The sequence below is a fragment of the Anolis sagrei genome, chromosome 2 (genome assembly GCF_037176765.1).
Source record: "Anolis sagrei isolate rAnoSag1 chromosome 2, rAnoSag1.mat, whole genome shotgun sequence".
NCBI classification, from domain to species: Eukaryota; Metazoa; Chordata; class Lepidosauria; order Squamata; family Dactyloidae; genus Anolis; species Anolis sagrei.
Window position 1 is genome coordinate 145,097,144 of NC_090022.1, and position 18,140 is coordinate 145,115,283.

At 40.7% G+C, this 18,140-nt stretch overlaps 1 protein-coding gene and 1 long non-coding RNA gene across 3 annotated transcripts in view; one reads left to right on the forward strand and one right to left on the reverse strand.

The window, feature by feature from the left end:
* RHBDL3 (rhomboid like 3) overlaps window positions 1-13,344 on the forward strand; it is a 140,845-nt gene extending 127,501 nt beyond the window's left edge. For both annotated transcript variants that reach the window (XM_060763952.2, XM_060763953.2), the window contains 2 exons: window positions 6,661-6,721; window positions 9,889-13,344. In XM_060763952.2, the coding sequence (XP_060619935.2) occupies window positions 6,661-6,721; window positions 9,889-10,160 (333 nt within the window). In that variant the 3' untranslated portion in view covers window positions 10,161-13,344. The remainder of the gene's footprint in view (window positions 1-6,660; window positions 6,722-9,888) is intronic.
* Window positions 1-17,450, reverse strand: part of LOC137096082 (uncharacterized) — an 87,356-nt gene extending 69,906 nt beyond the window's left edge. The window contains exon 1 of the long non-coding RNA XR_010909247.1: window positions 17,313-17,450. This is a non-coding gene — a long non-coding RNA (uncharacterized lncRNA). The remainder of the gene's footprint in view (window positions 1-17,312) is intronic.
* Window positions 17,451-18,140: the final 690 nt, after the last annotated feature.

The window sequence follows — 18,140 nt, forward strand, 5'->3', positions numbered from 1 at the left end:
CACTGTGATTTTGTGGTTAACTTCCATTAGTAGTTGACCATAAAGTCACACTGGAGGACTCAGAGATTCGTAGAGAGGTGCTCTCTCAGGGAAAAAGATAGATTTCTTTATTCATGAATAAAGAATGAATAAAGAAACCCATTATTTCCCCTTGGGGAGATAGGGTGGGTTATAAATAATAATAATAATAATAATTATTATTATTATTATTATTATTATTATTATTATTATTTGAGAGAGCACCTCTCTGGAAATCTCTAGTCGTCCAGTGTAACTCTTCAGATTGTATGCAACATCTCATAAACATGTTTCATTTATAAATATATGATTTATTATTTCACATAGACCCAGAGGTTTCTCGTTATGTTTGTGCAACACTCCTACACATTGCAGCTGACACACGAACGTATAGTGACACACAGTTTGGAAAGCTCTGATTTAATAATCCAGCTTCATGTTAGTTAACTCCTGCAAGATTCAGCTGAGTTACCATGCTATAAGAGATTCTATGAAGTAGAGAAATAAGAGAGATGGCTTTTTCACAAGCTGTATATGTTACATATAATGAGGTCATTCTGCAGGGACTTTTCAAGTTTTAAAATAAACCTTCATGGTTAGTGTTGGGGCCCTGTATCCCAGGATTTGATCCCAGGTTTTCTGCTTTGAACTGGCTTGCATGAGTTTGCACTGCAAGATAATCTGGGATAAACAGAAACCCTGGGATCAGATCCTGGGATATAGAGATTGTCTGGAAGGGCCTCTAGGTGAACCTATGGAAGTTTGTATAGCTTGTTATCTGTTGTAGTGGAGAGCAGTAAATTTGTCATCAACAGTTGGTATCAACGTATTTCCTCTTAGGCTACTAGTGGGAACACTTTGGCATGTAATTCCCATCACCTTATCACATGGTCAGTGGCTAGAGATTGTAGGAGAAAAAGCCAAAACATTTGACTGGCTAAAATTTTCCGCACCTTAACTTACATACTTTTTTTCTGAAGAATAAAAAGAAGAGAAAAAAAGAGTATTTCTGGTGACTAGGGAAGTGTTTTCAAAGCCTTAGCAACTGGTATGCTGTCTCTTGCATCATAGCTTTCTATATTGGTAATATTCAGCAAACAGAGATTGAATTTTTTTTAAAAAAAACTCTCTGTGTACTAAACTCTGCAAACATAGCAGAAGATTAATGCCATCAACACTGAAGCCTAAGGAAATCTAACTGGTGTTCCTCATCCCTGGGCTGGTGCTGCCATTAGTCTGGCAAATTCACTGCTTCCCCGCTGCCCTGTTCCATCCCCAGAAAGGAGTAGGAAAATGTAAAGGTAGCACCCATTTCTTATGCTCCTAGAGAAGAATGTATTGGCGTTGCATGAAGGAGGTAAAAATACCTGTAGCACAGAGCTCTAAGGAGTATGAAAGGGTTCTTGAATTTAGGTGCTTTTTGTTTGGGTGGTCAGTGCATCTTCAGCATTTGAAATATACATGTTCTGTGTATATCTCAAGATGAAACAGAAAGACTATACTTAGAATTCAGCAGGGTTTGCTTATGAGCAGGTGGTTGTACTGCTCATCATTCTGCAATATCGAAGAGCTTGTAAAACCTGACCATCACACAGCAGATCTGAGTCTCAAATGGTTAGAACAGCTGTGGCACTTAAAGACACTTACTGCAGTAGAACAGCTACGTGTGCTTCTGTGTTGTTTTTCAAAGGCTGCCGGGTACATGATGTCTGCTAGAGTGAAAAAAGGAAATACGTAATAGAATGAAGGCTATATTTAGGGAATATAGCGGGAGTCGTAATATTATGAGGAAGTCACGTCTGTGATTAATTGTGATGAAAATGAAAACATATTTTCACCTGGGTTTTTAAAAGGCCAGAAACTTGAAACTCATCTAAAACTGAAGAAATGCCAGATTTTAGCAATCTAGAGTAGGGACTGATTGATGATACAGCGGTTTCTTGTGTTTGCAGCATTTCCATGATTAATGAAAAACAACAATTTTCTGCCATTATTCTGAACTTAATGGAACTTTTGATTTGTTTTCATGTTTCATTTATTTTTTTGGTCACTGACTGGCTTTTTGGTTATGTCAGATGCCACTTCCGCAAATATATCCAACCATGACATCACAACTAAATGAGAAATAGATTTCAGCACTCGACATGTTGCTTTCTTTTTTACTCAGAGGCAGGCATGTACCCGGGGGGGGGGGGGGGGGCTTGAAGGGCTTCAGCCCTCCCCCAATTATCATGGTGGTCCACGAGAAGGCCTTACTGGTGCATTATTTAAACTGTTATGTTTATTCATATCATGATCTGATCACCGTACTCAATATATTCCATATGCATGGGGGTATTGGGGTAACTATACAAAAGGTTTGCTAGGGTAGACCCTCTTTCACTCAGACTCAGCCCCCCCCCCCCATCAAAATCCCAGCTACGAGCCTGCTCAGTGGTTTTACTTTCCCCAGATCAAATGTGGGTACACTTTGAAGGCATCTTTCACTGTAGAATTAATGCAGTTCGACACCACTTTAACTGCTTTGACTCAGTGCAATGGAATCACAGAAATTGTAGTTTTGCAAGGTCTCTAGCCTTCTCTGCTGAAAAGTGCTGGCATCTCACAAAACTACAAATCACATGATACCATAGCATTGAGCAGTAACAGTTTGAGTAGCATCCAAACGGCATTAATCCCACAGTGTACCCTTCCAGTGGGCCAGGGACTTGTTTTGTCAATCTCTTCCATCTGCTGTAGGCTGCATCAGGCCCAAAAATGCTAAAAAATTGGATAAATGAAAAAATTGAAATTGCTGGAGAAAATTGGGGTAGGATGAAAACACTGTACCACAATTTAGATCAAAGCTGCCACCCTTAGAAGCTTCCAAAGTGGTATATTAAGGCCTTGGGGATGTATATATAGCCTATAGGCTATGTCTTGTGTATCCATGCAGTTAAATATAAGCCATAGTGATCTTTCTGCCCTAGCCTTTGTTGGGCACATTCTCATAAGGTCACAAATATGTTTAGCAATGATTTTCATTATCATCTGAACTGGAGTAGGGTGGAAATGTCATTAGTGGTCAGAAATGTAGTGACCTATACTTTACTATAGTGTCCAGTGGCACAGCAGGTTAAACCACTGAGCTAATGAACTTGATCCAAAGGTTGGCGGTTTGGATCTATTGAGTGGAGTGAGCTCCCACTGTTAGCTCTAGCTTCTGCAAACCTAGCAGTTCAAAAACATGAAAATATGAGTAGATCAATAGGTTCTGTTTTGTTTGAAGGTAATGGCACTCCACCTTGGAGGCGTCTATGGACAATACCAGCTCCTTGGCTAAGAAATGGAGATGAGCACCACCCCCCAGAGTCAGACACGACTAGACTTAATGTCAGGGGAAACCTTTACCTTATACCACAATGCCTTTCATGCTTTAGTGACTTGTAATGAACATGTTCAAATGCTATGGAACATACTCAGAACAGCTGTCAAATCCCTGCTGGACTTATTGGAATCACATTTCACTGCACTATTGAAAATGTATAAAAAAATGAGACTAGCAGAGGGTAAGGCATTGTTTAATGTATTATTTAATACTCTGGAGGACCAGAGATTTCTGACAGATAGATATTCTTGCTGACCTATACAACCGAAACACATGATAAATATGTTATTCATATCCAAGTCACGTCAGCAGATAAATTTGTCCATGTAATCACAACATTAGAAAACACTCAGGTAAAAAACGTATGCTATAAATCACTCTTATTTATTCTCTTAGTGTGCAAATATTATAGTATGATTAATTTTGAACCAAGTTCCTTTCCTACATCTGTTAGGTTTAAATGTTAATTCCTTTTTGCTTAAGTAATAATGTCTTGTGCCTCACTCTACCCTTTTCCCTAAGCTAAACTACCCCAAACAACGCAACCATTGTTCATACTAAGTTGCCCAAGCTCTTTGCCCTTTTCTGCTAGTTATCTTAACAGAGGATCATAGAATCATAGAATCAAAGAGTTGGAAGAGACCTCATGGGCCATCCAGTCCAACCCCCTGCCACGAAGCAGGAATATTGCATTCAAATCACCCCTGACAAATGGCCATCCAGCCTCTGCTTAAAAGCTTCCAAAGAAGGAGCCTCCACCACACTCCGGGGCAGAGAGTTCCACTGCTGAACGGCTCTCACAGTCAGGAAGTTCTTCCTAATGTTCAGATGGAATCTCCTCTCTTGTAGTTTGAAGCCATTGCTCCGCGTCCTAGTCTCCAAGGAAGCAGAAAACAAGCTTGCTCCCTCCTCCCTGTGGCTTCCTCTCACATATTTATACATGGCTATCATATCTCCTCTCAGCCTTCTCTTCTTCAGGCTAAACATGCCCAGTTCCCTAAGCCGCTCCTCATAGGGCTTGTTCTCCAGACCCTTGATCATTTTAGTCGCCCTCCTCTGGACACATTCCAGCTTGTCAATATCTCTCTTGAATTGTGGTGCCCAGAATTGGACACAATATTCCAGATGTGGTCTAACCAAAGCAGAATAGAGGGGTAGCATTACTTCCTTAGATCTAGACACTATGCTCCTATTGATGCAGGCCAAAATCCCATTGGCTTTTTTTGCCGCCGCATCACATTGTTGGCTCATGTTTAACTTCTTGTCCACGAGGACTCCAAGATCTTTTTCACACGTACTGCTCTCGAGCCAGGCGCCACCCATTCTGTATCTTTGCATTTCATTTTTTCTGCCAAAGTGGAGTATCTTGCATTTGTCACTGTTGAACTTCATTTTGTTAGTTTTGGCCCATCTCTCTAATCTGTCAAGATCGTTTTGAATTCTGCTCCTGTCCTCTGGACTATTGGCTATCCCTCCCAATTTGGTGTCATCTGCAAACTTGATGATCATGCCTTCTAGCCCTTCATCTAAGTCGTTAATAAAGATGTTGAACAGGACCGGGCCCAGGACGGAACCCTGCGGCACTCCGCTCGTCACTTCTTTCCAAGATGAAGAGGAAGCCTTAGTGAGCACACTCTGTGTTCGTCCACTTAACCAATTACAGATCCACCTCACCGTAGTTTTGCCTAGCCCACATTGGACTAGTTTCCTTGCCAGAAGGTCATGGGGGACCTTGTCGAAGGCCTTACTGAAATCCAGGTACGCTACATCCACGGCATTCCCCGCATCTACCCAGCTTGTAGCTCTATCGAAGAAAGAGATCAGATTAGTCTGGCATGACTTGTTTTTGATAAATCCATGTTGACTATTAGCGATGACTGCATTTGTTTCTAAGTGTTTGCAGACCGCTTCCTTAACAATCTTTTCCAGAATCTTGCCCGGTATCGACGTGAGGCTGACCGGACGGTAGTTGTTTGGGTCATCCTTTTTTCCCTTCTTGAAGATTGGGACCAAATTGGCCCTCCTCCAATCTGCTGGAACTTCTCCCGTTCTCCAAGAACTCTCAAAGATGGTTGCCAATGGTTCCGAAATGACTTCCGCTAGTTCCTTCAATACTCTTGGGTGTAGTTGATCTGGCCCTGGGGACTTGAACTCATTAAGAGCGGCCAGGTATTCCTGGACGACTTCTTTCCCAATTTGGGGTTGGATGTCCTCCAATCCCTCATCCACTCCATCTTGCTGAGGTTGAAGACTCTTTTTGTGAGAAGACCGAGGCAAAGAAGGCATTAAGTAGTTCTGCCTTTTCCCTATCCCCTGTCAGCATTGCCCCATCTTCTCCTCGAAGAGTTTTTAAACCACTCCTTCCACTTACAACAGAATACATGGCTATGGTACTGTGGAATAGTTGGAAGAAAGCCTTCAGAAATATATAATGATGAGTCAGGGGCTTGAAGAAATGGCGTGAAAACAGGAGTATAAAAGCTATGTAAAAGTATTCAACATGTTCAGAAGTTCAGAAGATATGCAACAATTTATTAATTTGTTGGCCAGCCTGTACTGTCATCTACCCACATACACATTTTTGATCTAGCAGATTTTTTTTCATGTCAGGGGCGACTTGAGAAACTGCAAGTCACTTCTGCTCTGCAAGGACGTTGGCTAGGGGATGCCCGGATGTTTTACCATCCTGTGGGAGGCTTCTCTCATGTCCCTGCATGGGAAGCTGGAGCTGACAGATGGGAGCTCACCCTACTCCCCAGATTTGAACCACTAATCTTTCAGTCAGCAGTCCTGCTAGCACAAGGGGTTATGAATCAGGGGAAAGGTTATGAATCAAGGGAAGGGGATCAGAGTAACATTTTGCAGCAAAGAGAAAAGACATTCAGAAACCAATCTGATTATGCAGTCCTGGTTACATGGAGCAAGGGGATTAAACTGGAATTCCCATCTTGTTGATTTTTTAAAATAAATCATCTCTCCTCGGGTTAGCATTGCTACTGACTAAACAAGGAGAAGGAATCTATTGACTTCAGAAAGCTAAGCCTTAATTGAGTTTTTCTCTACCTTGAAGGCTAGTAAAGAGTAAGGGCTGCAGTAGGTGGCACAAAACTTGTCAGTCTCCTTGGGCTGGAATGGAGTTAGTGGGAACACATCTGCTTTCAGTTTACTTTTAATAAATAAATAAATAAATAAATAAATAAATAAATAAATAAATAATACTTGCATGTCAAAAGCTAAATTATGAATTGTTGTAATTTTCCCCTCTGCTTTCTCAGAATTGGTCTGGAATGAAGTGCCAATTCAAGCTGTTGCGCATGGCTGTTGCCTTGATCTGTAGTAAGTATTGCCTGTCTTACATAACATGATATGACCTGTCAAAAGAAACGATTGTAAGTGTACCTGCTGTGTGTATATATGTGCCTCGTTTGGGTTAATCTGCTGACTTATAGTGACCACATTTCATGAAGTTTTCTCAGGCAAGGAATACTGAGATGTAGTTTTTCCAGTTCCTTCCTATACAATACAGCCTACAGCACCAGAGATTTGTTGACATCTCCCATCTAATTACTAACAAGAGCTGACCCTGATTAGCTTCCAAGATTGGATGAGATCTAATGCCCTTTGGGTATCTATTTTGTTCCTGTGCCTTTCTTACATAAAGTATCCCACTACAAGTAGAATTAATAGTGGAAATATAGAAAGTATAATCCTAACGATTGCTTAGCTTGGCTCCTAACCAAATAAGAAGCAATCCTTATCTTGTAGTAATAGGTTTGTTTTTTACTGGGACAAAAGTAGTGTTATGAGTGAGCAACATGAGTTGACTGTCCCAAACAGTGTCTCTACACCAAGGTTTTTTTTCCGTGTCAGGAGCGACTTGAGAAACTGCAAGTCGCTTCTGGTGTGAGAGAATTGGCCATCTGCAAGGACATTGCCCAGGGGACGCCTACAGGCAATGTCCTGTAGGATGCTTCTCTCATGTCCCCGCATGAGAAGCTGGAGCTGACAGACGGGAGCTCACACCGCTCCCTGGATTTGAACCGCCAACCTTTTGGTCAGCAATCCTGCCAACACAAGGTTTTAACCTATTGTGCGACTGGGTGAAATACAGGAATGGGAAAAATGCAGCCCCACAATATCATTTGAAGCAGTCAGGACTCTCCCAATTTTCTTTTCCTAGGAGTAAAACAGGACAAACCTAGGGCACAACTACTGGTCATTTTGGACCAATTTAGCTCCCTAGTTTTAAATGGAAGGTGAGCAGCAGAGCATGGCAGTGTAACACACTTGAACTTTCCTAATGTAACAACATTATCAGTTCTATTCAGGGCTAGAGCAAACTCACTACACGAAACAGAGTTGAACAAAATCAGTTTGCAAAGTGAAGCTTCAGTGATGACTAATGGATGAACCAAATATTTTATAGTAGAAAAGTCACCCAAATGTCTGTAAAGTGATAGGCAAGATAGTCCCCTTGTGACTGATTTTTTTAAAAGCCCATAAGATGCTAGTGGTTTGTCCAGGCTAGGATAGCATTAATTAACTCCCTTGACCAAAACCAAAGCATTAGCCCAGAATTTGAATAGCTAAGAGATTCACATAAAAAGACCTAACTAGGCATGTAGCATCTTTTATATCTGTAGGAATAAGAAAAGCAAGTAAGTAATAGAAAAGTGACTTCCCATGTCTCTCTCAGTTTGAAGGTGGAAGCATATGGTGTCAGAGGCTGAATCCACATCCTAGCTTCAGTATACAATATCCTGTCCTGGTTTGACCCCATTAATACCACACTCACCCATTTTAATCCAAACTCAAATTGGTCTTAAAAGCCACACATTTCCCCCACCCTGAAGTCACCTCAGTCCAAAATGGCATTTTAGCCATAGTCATGTGTTCACTATATTGGATTATTTTAGATTACACAAGCATAGCAGCTGCTTGCTTGCTTTCTCTTCCCAGTATGCATAAAGATATCTCTATATCTGCATATCCATATAAACAACTAGCATGTTTTCATCTCACCCATATCCCTGTTCAAGGGAGATGATGATGATATTACTACTAATAAAAATGTTTGTTAACTACCTCTGCTCACAGTTCACGGCAGGGCACAACACCTTACCTTATGAAGCAGACAACCCAGGAAATACAGGCAGCAATCTTCAGGCAGGGGGACCTTTATTTTATTATCCCACCACTGCCACCAATTAATATGAAGCAAACACCCCTATTAACATGTAGTGCTGCTACCACTATATATGAACAAATTTACAACAGAGCTGTTAGGAAATTGAATGAGTGGTGTGGCGTTGCTGAGCGATTTTATGTCACATCTGTATGTGTTTGAGAGAGACTTGAGATCACTATGATAGAAACCTGGTTAGAGGCTTGGCTGAGAACTGTGTAGTTTGACTTTTAAAGCACCTGTTTGTGCCTCTTTAATATGTGCAACTCAATGCCACACAACTGTATTCAGCTCCCCAGGATCTTCCGACTTCTCGTTTGTGGAGATTCTTCTCTTTAATAAATAGACGCAAGTCCTAGTACTTGAACTGAACAGAAAAATATTTATTTAAAGATTACTCAGGTTCACACAACCTGGACGGTTACACAGTATCTTCTTCTTGGTGCCATGGTTAACTCTTAGTTCTTACAGAAACATGAAATTGTTACTATTAACCTTTAAGAATGGCTTATCTTCGGCCACTTCAAAGTTTGTTATTTCCTTTCTTTAACTGACAAGTTACTTTCTACTAATCGAGTCACTTGACCCTTTAAACTAGGCAGGCTGAAGGCTAAACACTTGGCTCGGCTGACAATACCCAGAGCCACCTTTTCCCTTTGATTATCTGTCAAAGACTTAAATCCCTTAGTTCGGTTTCTCAACCCACCAGAACCAACTTTCCTCTCTGGCTAGCTCACCAAAGACTGCCTTTTCAAACTCTGCTCTCTCCTCTAGTGGCAGTTAGCTCCACTCCTTTTGCTTCTGCCTGGAGGCCTACATCGCTATGGCAATGCAGCCAAACCAACGGCTACATTTCAAACCAACCTGCTTGCACTATATATCACTCAATAAAACCTATTTTCTTAAAAACTCCAATAAATTAAGTAATTCATTACACCTTACAATGCATACAATAAAATTCATATTTTAAAATACATTACTATAAAGTCCATATATTAAAATACATGGTACAAAGTTTAAACTAAAATAGTAATAGATCGTAAAATTAAAATTCATGGTTTGAAATTTTGTGGAGAGAAGGAGAGATTGTGATGGATTTCATAGTGAGAGTAGGTGAGGATACTGGGGACTCACCACATATTTAATAGGGAAGGGAAAGCCCTAAATCAGCCACAGTTGGGGAAGGAAAGACACACATAGAGCTGTTTTGACTGTGCCACCCCATGGATTGCCATTTTATGCTATCAGATTGAACCTCACGAGAATGCGGGTGTGAACTAAGATAGTGTGTGACTTCATTGTGACTTCTCTATTCCAGTGAGCTTTGAATTTGGACGCGCTGTGTGGTTGAGGTTCTACCCATCTGCTTATCCTCCGTGCCCACACCCAAGTTTTGTCGCACACCTTGGTGGGGTGGCTGTTGGAATCACCCTTGGTGTGGTCATCCTAAGGAACTATGAGCAGAGACTCCAAGACCAGTCCTTGTGGTGGATCTTCATTTCCATGTATGTGGTGTTTGTACTCTTTGCCATATTCTGGAACATTTTTGCCTATAGCCTCTTGGACTTGAAACTACCTCCACCTCCTTGAGAGCCTAGACTGAGGATCTGTCAAGGACAAATGGATGACTTCTCATCTGCCAGCTCCACTGGAGGTCAAATGAAACCTGAGGATTTATTTTTGTATGAAGATTATAAGATATAAGCAAATTCATCTTCTGGAAAGGCACACGTTGAGAAGGCCCAGGTGAAGAGTGATCATACTACTGAAACAAACATGACTTGTTGACTCAAACAATGACTTGTCAATTGTAACTTGCTAAGAAGATATGTGGACATGCCAATTTGCAGTATCACAATACTTCATTAGAGCTAGGCATTATATCCCTTGCTCACAAAGTTAGTTTGGTGCTGATCTCATGAGAAAGGGCTGATGATGAAGCTCTCAATTTATGTAAGTGGGCGCTTCTTCCCATCACACATATTGGTGAATGTTTATGCACATGGTGAATTTCTGCCTACATTTTCCCAGGTTAACCTTTGCTTCTGCAATTCAAAGCTTTATGGGCCAAGGGAAGACCCATTTCTTTCTTTAACTAATGAGAAACTCTGAAGGGACACTTGGCCCAGGCTGCTTGGTTTGCTCTTAATTGATAGGTCAGGCAGTTCATATACAGTTGCTAATGTCCAGTGAACTTAAAGAATGTAACCTATAGAAAATTCTAGATGCTTTGATATACAGTTGGCCCTCTTTATCCATGGATTCTGCAGCCATGGATTCAACTATCCATGGCTTGAATATATTCCACACACACAAAAGAAAGAAATTCCAAAATGGGAATTTCGATTTTGCCATTTTATATACGAAACACCATTTTATTATGCCATTGTATATAATGGGATTTGAACATCCATGGATTTTGCTATTCACGGAGGGATCTGGAAGCAAAATCTGGCCAATCACAAGGGCCCACTGTATATAGGTTCACAAATAGTCCATGACAGTAGCTACTTTTCAGTTAAAGGACAAACCAAATGGTAACAAAAAAACTAAAGGTGCTTTGACCAGATTTCTAAATATAACTGCATACATTACTTAATTTTTGCAGTTTGTGACTAGTGTTTATTTCTCATAGCAAATGGATCAAATAGCAAGCCTCTTTTTTTGCTGACAATCATGTTTCCCCCCCCCCTTGATTTTCTTCCTTGGCCCTCCAAAGGCATTTTGAAGCAACAGTTGGGGAGATGCTAGGAGGGAGAGGGCATTGCACAACCTGCCCTGCACCTCTAGCCTGGCATGCTGCCTTCGGTAAGATGGAAAATACTTATCCATGGTCAGTTTCTGGTCATGGAAGGGGTTGCACAGGCAGCATACTATCTTGTGCCAGCCGTAAAGATATCACCGGTGTGCGTGTGTTTTAATTTTGAAGATGCCCTTCAACAACATTATACCTCACACAACCTTATGGATGCCTCTAAATTTTAGATCATGATCAATCTATGGCGCTATACAAGCTCTACATTCACCTTTATTTTATATGTGTAGATTGAGCAACATTTGCTCAGTTTTGTTTGGAAAATGTGAATGTGGCTCCTTTGCCTAAGGAATTCTAAAAGTAGCCAAGTGCCGCTTTTGAAATCTTACATACATACTTCATTGGGTCAGAGATATGTTTGACAACAGTACCTCAGCTAGAGCCTGGTTGTCACAGAAGTAAAAACTGAATGGCACAGGTGGCAGAGCTGTGGGGGTGAAATCCTTCCATATAAAGTTGGGGATCTCGAAAAAGACAGCACTGCAGTTGCACCTCTTGACAGTTAAGTCTCTATGTGGAATAATATATATATTTGTACAGAGCTGCATTTTGTCCTGTATGCCCTCCCATGCCTGATGTCTGCAATGCTGCAGTCCAAACACAGTTTGACCACTGAAGTGAGAAGCATTCTTTAAGAGCTCAGGTGTTGTGCACAATGAAGTTGCTTCAGGAATTCGTAACCGCTGGTGATGTTTTTCCTTTAGCAATTTAGTCAGTTTGTAAAACTGTAATCAGTAAAAAAAACAAAAAAAAAAACATTTTGCTTATGTCAGTGCCCTGACAAAGAAGTAGCTCCTCGTCCTGGAGATGAGTGTCACTGCTGGAACTGAAATTTGGGTGTTGTTTACAAGATGATATGTAACTGTATACCCAGGATAAGCCAAGGCCTGTTGTTGAGCCAACTAATTCTAGATTCCTGGCATATATATTTTTGTTTATATGATACATATTGTCGCATTCACACTTTACAGTTGTGTTATCTCTAAGGAGTGGAGACAAACAGATGGCCTTCCAGATTTCTTGAACTACCATGCCTCTGATTCCTTAATATTGGTCTAGATGGCTGGGACTTGTGGGAGTTAGAATCCAAGATGGCTGGAAGCCAAAGTATCTGGAAGGAGAAACATTTCATACTTTTGAACAAAAACAAGGAGGATATCTAAAACATGTAATGTGTCAACAGATCCTTTATCTTTGATAGCATCAAATTAGCATGTGGTTCCTGGGAGATATGGCAAGTTGTTAAATGCCTATTTTGGACACTGTGGCAGCTGAATTAATTAATGTACTGAAACAATCGGATAAGTTCATTCAAACATTGTATAACAGCAAAATACTGTTGTGTGCAGTGTAAGTTAGGCTTTTCTTCACTTATCAGGTGTTTTGTTTGCAGAACAATTATCACACTCAAAACCACTAATAGCTTACCAGTCCAGAGTATATCAGGAGAAGGAAAAATTGTACCTTGCCAGGTTTTCCTTCTTTCAAATGCTTTCTGCTATACAGTGTTACAATTTCCATTATGTGATAAATGGTTGTGCTTTGCCTCATTCTGTTTCTCTTCTAGTGGTGGCCAGACTCTCCATAGCTCAACCTGGAACTGTTTAGCAAGCAAATATTCTCACTAACCGTTCTGGAAAACAAAAAGGCTCATTTTGTTTTTTACTGGTATTAGCACATGGGCACTAATGAAGCCGAGCAGATGTGCCTTATTGTACGATTTCTGGAAATTCTTCGCTTCCAGCACCAGCCATTGCAGTTAGCCACTTAGAAACTCAACCATGAATATCTGTAAAGACCTATGCCCGAACTAAATTTGAGTTTTTGTTTGAGATGGAAGACTACTGCAAAAAGAAATGGGGCTCCAAAAAGTAATGAATATTTACTAAATTAGGAAATCGGATGGGGCAACCTGATCAGGTAGTTCACAGAAAATGCAAGTAAAGTTTTATGACTAAAGAGTTTGTGTGTGTCTGTGTGTGTCTACAAAGCAGCTGCTAATTTGCTGGCAGCATATTCACAAGAGTTAATCTTACAGAGCCAGACAGAGAAGAACTTTTAGGGGGAGATGCCAGTTGGTTCAAGTATTGAGTATTGAGAATGCGATTAATTTGTATTTTGAAGAGGTTATTAAAAGTGTCAGGACCATCACAGCACTCTTTTCTTGTTAAGGAGACAGCCTTCACAGTACATGAAAGATATCCTCTATGATAGGGAACGGGCAGTGTAGTCAAATCCATGTTATATATCTGCACCAAAATAAACAGAGAAACCAGATAAATACAGTTCATTTATATTGAGATGTCTAGAGTTCTGTTGGGATCATCTGAGGAATTGCTTCTGCTGTTAAATAAAAAACAAGAGTTGCACAGACCAGAAATATAACACTTTAAAGCTAACCCAAAGATGTGGGGGTGGGGGGGAGAGAAGAATTTTGAGATTGTGTTACCAGTGTTTATATTTCTCTTGAGTTCACAGATTGTGGCCAGTAGTCAAGCTTAGGCTTTTGAGTGATTTAAACAGAATTTGGCACCAGTTTCATTAATCAGTTTATGTCAAATCCTTTCTTCCCCCGTCATGGGATTTTTGCCTCTATAAAGCCAGTACTTCAAATACTCAACAGGTGAATCAAAATAATACTGTGGTTATTTTCCCCATGAGTGCACGATAAATCCACATTACTGTTTTATTAGCAGTGAAATCCCTGTCACAATGAATCAGGGATGCATGGAATGTGCATCTTTGTTTATAATAATAATAAAACTTTATTTATATATTGCCCTATTTCCTTGAGAGGTGGTTTTCAACATAGGGCAAAACATTAATGTTTCTTGTTAAAGAACATTCTTAGAGGTGAGCAGAGTTTGTTAGCCCTCAAGTCTATTTTTAAGGAGTGCACACCAATGTCAGCTCACATTTCCCCTTACCTAGCTGACTATACAGCCTATCCTCCCACCCTTATGAACTCAGCAAGACAAACGGCTATAGAAACTATGGGAAAATGCTGTAACAGGACTGAGAAATGGTCTCCTACCCCATTGTTTGTTTGTTTTTTCAATAAGCTTCTCTACCACTACTTCTCTACTTTCCAATTTGCAGTAGCTTTGTATGGATTTGTCCCATGTCCTAACACTATATAAATAGCCAAGGCAGCCTGGTTTCGTTGGGTTTTTTAAAAGGATGTATTAGTCATCCAAAAGCAGACATAGGTAACCTAATGCCTTCCATACAATTTAAAACTACAGCTTTCATACTCTCTGAGCATTGGCTGTGCTGGCTGAGGCTTATGAAAACTGCACTGCAACTTTATGGCAGGAATTACTTATTTATTTATTTGACTAGTCATATGACCCGAATAAAATACAAGGCAAACACGAATAAAATACAAGGCAAAAAGGAGAGGAGAACAGCTGACCTTCTATTTACAGTCAGGGTCTTATTGTTCTGGTTGTTCTTTCAGGAAATGTCCTCTTTTCTTGATGGCTTTCAGAATAAAAGGGCTTATGGCAGGAATAAGTTTACCTACCTCTGTCCTAGGGCATATCACTGGAGTAGTAAGTAACAGAGTCTGTTAACAATCATGGAATCTAGGTTCTTGTGGGGGTTTTTGGGCTATAGGGCCATGTTCTAGAGGCATTTCTCCTGATGTTTCGCCTTCATCTATGGCAAGCATCCTCAGAGGTAGTGAGGTCTGTTGGAAATAGGACAATGGGTTTATATATCTGTGGAATGGCTGGGGTGGGGCAAAGAGCTCTTCTCTGCTAGAGCTAGGTGTGAATATTTCAACTGACCACCTTCATTAGCATTTGAAGGCCTGCCTGAGCCTGGGAAAATCTTTTGTTGAGAGGTGTTAAGATGTGCCTGGTTGTTTCCTCTCTGCTGTTTTGCTGTTGTAATTTTAAGAGTTTTTTTTAATACTGGTAGTCAGATTTTGTTCATTTTCATGGTCTCTTCCTTTCTGTTGAAATTGTCCACATGCTTGTGGATTTCAATGGCTTCTCTGTGTAGTCTGACATGGTGGTTGTTGGTGTGGTCCAGCATTTCTGTGTTCTCAAATAATATGCTGTGTCCAGGCTGGAATCATGGTATCACCTATCCACCCCCTTTTCTCCTACTTTTGCATATATAAGGTAAGCCTAAATGTTGTCAGATATGCCTTCTGTGCTGCTAATGGGGGAAATGCTGCACAATACAGTATCTGTGGAGGTCAAAAGTCCATTACACTGGCAACAGGAGACACTAACTTGTATCCAGTTGTTCACTACCAACCATGGAACAATGCCACATTGAGGTATTTCCTGTCACATCCGGCATTATGTATAATTATTTTGTGCATACATATATGCAAACGGTGCTCCATGCAGTCATGCTGGCCACATGACATTGGAGGTGTCTACAGACAACACTGGCTCTTCGGCTTAGAAATGGAGATGAGCACACACCCCCCCCCCCCCGAGTCGGACATGACTGGACTTAATTTCAGGGGAAATCTTTACTTATTTGTACCAGAATGCTTTTCTGAATATTGAACAAAATTTCATGGGAAATTATGCTGATAGTTCAATTGGATGTTTATGTGAAGCTTTAATGAATGCAGTAGTGCAAGCGGATACACCTGACCTCTGCCAAAGTACAGCTTCCATGACAATCACATATATCTAAAGGGAAAGGTAAAGGTTTCCCTTTGACATTGTCTAGTCAAGTCCGACTCTGGGGGGGGGGGGGTGCTCATCTCCACTTCTAAGCTGAAGAGCCGGTGTTGTCCATAGACATCTCCTAGGTCATGTGGCCAGCATGACTGCATGGAGCATTGTTACCTTCCTGCCAAAGCAGTACTTATTGATCTACTCACATTTGCATGTTTTCGAACTGCTAGATTGGCAGAAGCTGGGGCTAGCAATGGGAACTCACTCTGTTCTGCGGATTTGAAGCACTGACCCTCCGGTCAGCAAGTTCTGCAACTCAGCGGTTTAACACAAATAGATCCATCCCTTCTTGCAATAGTGTCAACACAAAAGGACAAGAATTGGGTTCAGCAGAAAGATTTTTGAACTCTTCTTTCCCATGCTAAAACAGACCAATTTGTGCATGCAATATTTTTTAGGATGATCTCATAAGCAGGATGTCATGGGACAACAGATTCCACTGCAGATTCCCATTAGTTGCATGAATGTGACCCACTTAATTGAACTGCAAAGGCAAGGAGATAATAGGTTACAATAGCATGAAATAACCCAATTTCTGGACTATACCACTTGGGACTATAGATGGGGACTTGTAGGAATGCTGCCGCATTCCCAATAAAATGAAATTAAGTTCAATCCACATATAGCACTGGATACCAGGGAGAAAAATTCTAGCCTAGTATTCATGATGATATATCCGTTTTCTACCTGCCAGCATATTATTTGTTAGTAATTGTTATTAATTTACACTCATGATCATCAAGGCAATAGTAAGTCAAGTGAATCTCTGTCTGCAATCTGAAGTGGGACATTCCAGAAACAGGTTCATCTCTTCAGCTACTGATGTATACCAACCACAAGTTAATGTTGCAGCTAATGGAACTTCCTGCATAATCTGTCTCTAAACTTGGCTACACATTTCGCATGTGTTATTAGAGAGGAAATCTCCTTCCTGGCAATTTAATCTGTCTCTTACTATAGCAGATCATAGATTCAGAGGGTACAGAACTGAGGTTAGGCATTGCATTCCTCCGTTTTACTAGCCTTCCTAACACACCAACAAATTCAGTGTTCCTTTGGTTTCTACAAAATATGCAAAGAGGTATGTATTACTTGAGGCTTTTACTAGTCAAATCACACAATACTAAGGCTGCTCTAAGTTAAACTGCCTCTTAAATCCACCCAGTGTTTCTGGGATATTGCTGTTCCAATGAGTGATTAGGGGATAAATTTCTCCCTTACCTCCAGATGTCCTTGCAAGCTTACCACATTGCATTGCTGCAGACATTCGTAGATTAATTACATCTTGCGGTAGGTCTTAGCCTCTTCACAACAGTCTTTGCGTTTAACTCTGTTCCTGCCAGAATCTCTGAGATATAGTATGAGCCTTTCTTGATGTATGTGGAATCATTAAAATGCCATCATTGAGAGATAAAACTACAGGTCAAAATGCAAGCAAACAGGGACTTCAAGCCAGTCTCCGCTTTCGTTGAAGTTTGCATGGGGAGGCACAGGGCCAGAAAGTGCTATCAGATATCATCTTATCTTCTGTATAGAAGAATTACAGCAGAGAGGTTAAAGAGCAACTGAACATGAAGGATGGGTGGTGAAAAAGAGGGATTGCTCAGCATCTGCAGGGACATCTACTGGCCATGGTTGAGAAGGGTTTTATAACTGCTCTTACTGAAGGATGCTAACCATTGTAATTCGGGTTTTTAAGGACTTCAGGTTTGTTCTAGGTTGATTATAATTTTCCTATTAGAGAAATTCTATTGTTTCCCACTTCCTGTGCCTATTATGGGATCTGGCTATGTCCTTACAGCCAGAAACATGATGGTGACGGCATTATCTGGAACCTCTTGAGAATCCTACAGAAGTCCCAAAGATCTGGCTACAGGAGCATCATCTGATACTTTTCAGCTACTTCAGCATTCCCACAGCTACTATATGATGTGGGGAACCACAGAAAACAGATGGGTTTCAATGGAGGGGAGAGCTTTATGTCCCATCTTCTAATGCAGGATTGTGGTCCTTGCTGCCATCTCCCGAGAACCACTGGTTTTAAACAAG